Source organism: Macaca thibetana, chromosome 14 (assembly GCF_024542745.1).
Source record: "Macaca thibetana thibetana isolate TM-01 chromosome 14, ASM2454274v1, whole genome shotgun sequence".
Taxonomy (NCBI): Eukaryota; Metazoa; Chordata; class Mammalia; order Primates; family Cercopithecidae; genus Macaca; species Macaca thibetana.
In genome coordinates, this window is record NC_065591.1 from 74,170,310 (window position 1) to 74,174,709 (window position 4,400).

Genomic DNA, 4,400 nt, shown 5'->3' on the forward strand with positions numbered 1-4,400 from the left:
GAGGAATAACCGCAGAGGCTGCACCAAGCCCACTAGACTTTAGCATGTATTGTAGTGCAGGTTTCCTGTCAACAAGTTCTTTCAACACTTGTACAGTTGAAAATGTCTATGTATCACCTTCATTTTTTCAAATATATTTTCATTGGACTAAAATTTTTACCTGAAAAATTGCTTTCTTTCAGCATTATAATTATGTCATCCCACTGTCTTCTGGCACTATTTTTGTCTCAGGAGAAATCAGATGCCATTAATATTGTTATACCATTGTGTAAAATTTCTTTTCTCTCTGGCTCCCTTTAAGGTATGTTCTTTATCTTTGATTTTAAACTGTTTGATTATGATGTAGTTTTATTTGCCTTTAGTTAATTTTCAGACTTTCTTCACACTGTGTCTGTTTTTGTTTTTTAAATCAAATTTGGAAAAAAAATGTTGACTAATGGTTTTTCAGATAGATAGACCCAACAATTCTACTTTTAGGTAATAACACTAGAGAATTTTTTTTAATTCTGCATGTTTTATACACACATATGCACAAAAAATAAGAAATATTATAATAGCCAAGATATGGAAATAATCCAGATGTCCATTATCAAATGAATGAATTAACACATTGTGGCATATTCAAACAATGAAATGCTACTCAAAAAATTAAAGCAATGAAGTACTGATGAACACAGCACCATGCATAAATATGAAAAATATGATGCTGATTGAAAACCATAACATACTCCATAGGATACTATTTATGCACAAATTTAGAGCGGAATAGACAAAATTTTAGTTGTAGATATGAGCAGTGTGGCCTGGTGAGGAAATAGTTGACTGAAAAGAAGCACACCAGAATTTAGAATATACTGGATTATGAAAATAGTTTAGACACTAATTGGAGTGATGATTACATAAGTGCGTGTGTGTGTGTGTGTGTGTGTGTGTGTGTGTAAACTCAGCAAACGATATACTTAATATCTTTGGATCATGCAACAAGGTACTTATGTGCCCGCTAAAATTTCATTGGAAGCCTAAACAAACAACTGATTAAACATATCTAAATGGAGAAATTCAGAAATTGAAACTAGATCAGAAGAAAAGGCCCAACTGAAGCACAGAAAGATCAATAAAGAAAATGATAAAATGAAAGTTAAGCTACAAAGAAGACATTTTCTCTTTCTATTAACTTGATAGGTCAAGTACGTGTATCAAACTTCGATAACAAATAATAAAAAATTCAGGTTAAAACATTATAAGAATCCTTCTAAAATAATGTAGAGTTGACAACAGACTTATGAATCATGACACTAAAATCTAAGCAAAGGTAGAAATCCAAGGAGGCGAGCAGAACACTGAAACCACTTTAATTCTGAGGGATTTTGCCATACCTAGGAAGAGCTTAGATTTTGAGAGTTTCCCAGGATTTTCGGTAGAGCAATAAAACCTGGGGAGTAATAAAGTCTGTGACTCTAACGGCAATTCATTTAGGTAAGAATGGCTTAAATAAACACATCTAACCCTGTCCCAATCCAAGGCTAATGCAAGGAAAGTTGCCTTGGCTCTGATGAGAAAGGGGCATGGGATATGAAAATAATTCCACAAAGTCTTCAGGATTGCAGATAAATCTCCAGCTTATTTGTGACTGACATTCATAGCATTTTATAGTTCTAAAAGCCTCAAATTAAAAGTGGTCCCTGACAAGAGGTGCCCTTTGGTGCCTGGAAGTAGCAAACACAAAGGATGTAAACTCAAAAATCCCCACAAATAATTTTATGTAGGCACTAAGTATTTCATAATCAAAAATGAGCCCAGAAGGAAACAAGACACACTAGGGGAGAATCATCCAAAAGCTGAATAAAAACCAGCAGAGAAAGCTCTATAAAAACTCATGAACAGTGGGTCTTGATGAGCTTCCGGGTTTATGGATTCGTGGGCTGCTTCCAACTGCTAGGAGGGTGGTGCACTCCAACTCCGGGACCGAAGACCCTGTGCTCAGGACTCTTCCAGACCTCTTTATCCGGCTGTTCATCTTCCATAATCAACTGGTAGACATTACATCCAAGAGGAAATAATCCAGGCAAGGAAGCACAAGCTAATCAAGATGTGTAGTTCTGTGGCTGCCAAGTTGTGGTTTTTGACAGATCGTCGCATCAGGGAAGACTATCCTCAAAAAGAGATTTTACGAGCGCTGAAGGCCAAATGTTGTGAGGAGGAACTGGACTTTAGGGCTGTGGTGATGGATGAGGTGGTGCTGACAATCGAGCAAGGAAACCTGGGTCTGCGGATCAATGGAGAGCTAATCACTGCCTACCCACAAGTGGTGGTAGTCAGAGTACCAACCCCTTGGGTGCAGAGTGATAGTGACATCACTGTTTTGCGCCATCTAGAGAAGATGGGATACCGGTTAATGAACCGACCTCAAGCCATCCTGAACTGCGTTAATAAGTTCTGGACATTTCAAGAGTTAGCTGGCCATGGTGTTCCTCTGCCAGATACTTTCTCTTATGGTGGCCATGAAAATTTTGCTAAAATGATTGATGAAGCAGAAGTACTGGAGTTCCCAATGGTAGTAAAGAATACGCGGGGTCATAGAGGTAAAGCTGTTTTCTTGGCTCGAGATAAGCACCATTTGGCTGATCTAAGCCATCTTATTCGCCATGAAGCACCATACCTGTTCCAGAAGTATGTTAAAGAGTCTCATGGATGGGATGTACGTGTCATTGTCGTGGGAGGCCGTGTGGTTGGCACCATGTTACGTTGTTCAACAGATGGGAGAATGCAAAGCAACTGCTCATTAGGTGGTGTGGGGATGATGTGCTCATTGAGTGAACAAGGGAAGCAGCTAGCTATCCAGGTGTCTAATATCCTGGGGATGGATGTATGTGGCATTGACCTGTTGATGAAAGATGACGGCTCCTTCTGCGTCTGTGAGGCCAATGCAAATGTAGGTTTCATCGCCTTTGATAAGGCTTGTAATCTAGATGTAGCTGGTATCATAGCAGACTATGCCGCCTCCCTTCTACCCTCTGGCCAGCTCACCCGGCGTATGTCCCTGCTCTCCGTGGTGTCCACTGCCAGTGAGACTAGTGAGCCGGAGCTGGGTCCCCCAGCCAGCACTGCTGTTGACAACATGAGTGCAAGTTCCAGCTCTGTTGACAGCGACCCTGAAAGCACGGAGCGAGAGCTGCTCACCAAGCTCCCAGGGGGCCTGTTCAACATGAACCAGCTGCTAGCCAATGAAATCAAACTACTGGTGGACTGACTCCACCGGTAATTAACCAACAAAACCCTTGTAAAACTTTCTTTCTTTTTTCTTTTCTATTTTTGAAACCAACTTGCAATGCTGTTCATGGAGGATGCTCAGGAAGATGAGAGAAAATTAGTAGGATTAGTTGGAGAGAGTGGGAGATAGATGAGACCTCTGCTTGTAAGATGTTACTTTCATTTACAAATCCTACAAATAGAGAGGCAGAATAGGTGGGGTATAGAAAAATGTCAGGCTCTCATAGTTCCCCTTTAAATTGCTAAAAAATTTGTATACTCATAGGCCATGAGGAACAAATACTTTTTTTTTTCATGGTCCCTTGCTTTTGTTTTTGTACAAAAAAAAAAATAATAATAACAACAGTTTTGCTACAAATATCCGAGTAGCATAACTTCACATTGTGTTGGAAGATTTGTCATTGAGGAAAACATCTGCTTAAATTACAGGAATTTTTGTATTATACAGCTCTGAAAATTCTGCCATTTCCTTATTAACTAGCAGCTTTAGTTTGTAGTTTATGAAATCTCGAGGGGCTCTTTTACTGGGATTTCTTATTTTTGTTTTTTGTTTTTTTCCCCTTAATTTGGTGGGAGGGTCAAAGTGACTATAACCCAATAAAGACTTCTTAATGACAAAAAAAAAAAAATAATAAAATAAAAAAAAAATTTAAAAAACCCAGCAGAAACAAATTCACACAAATTTCAGAAATTTTTTATAATTTTGCAATTATCAAATGTGAAGTATTTTAAACATATATTTAAAATGTTTAAGAAAATAAAAGAAGAGAAAGCCTGATAATAACTGCAGGAAAAAAACTGAATTTAACTTCTGGAATTAAAATATAGAATAGTCCAAAGTAAAAAATTAATGTGCAGTCTTAATAATATATTAGACACAATTGAAAATAGAACTGAAAATCGTTTTTAAAAATTATTCAGAAGGCCTCAAAAAGATTAAGGAAGTGGCAGAAAATGTGAAAGAGTGGGTAAGAGAGACAGAAAAAAGGAAGCGAAGGTATAATGTATGTGCCTATTCCAAGTTACATAATGAAAATATAGATAGAATATAGAATAGCAGATGTTAGAATGATGACATAGTCAATGTCTCAGATTCATGAAGTCCAAGAAGTATAAAAGAAAATGAACAG

General features: G+C 37.7%; 1 protein-coding gene across 1 annotated transcript; it reads left to right on the forward strand.

Annotated features, from left to right (window-relative positions):
• Nucleotides 1–1,928: 1,928 nt before the first annotated feature.
• LOC126935689 (beta-citrylglutamate synthase B-like) lies at nucleotides 1,929–3,880 on the forward strand. Its single transcript, XM_050757487.1, has one exon. It carries the CDS (start codon nucleotides 2,090–2,092, stop codon nucleotides 3,248–3,250), a length of 1,161 nt encoding a protein of 386 aa, XP_050613444.1. The 5' UTR covers nucleotides 1,929–2,089; the 3' UTR covers nucleotides 3,251–3,880.
• Nucleotides 3,881–4,400: the final 520 nt, after the last annotated feature.

Excerpts from the sequence above, each read along its gene's own strand:
- LOC126935689 (XM_050757487.1), top strand. The coding sequence starts at position 2,090 with ATGTGTAGTTCTGTGGCTGCCAAGTTGTGGTTTTTGACAGATCGTCGC.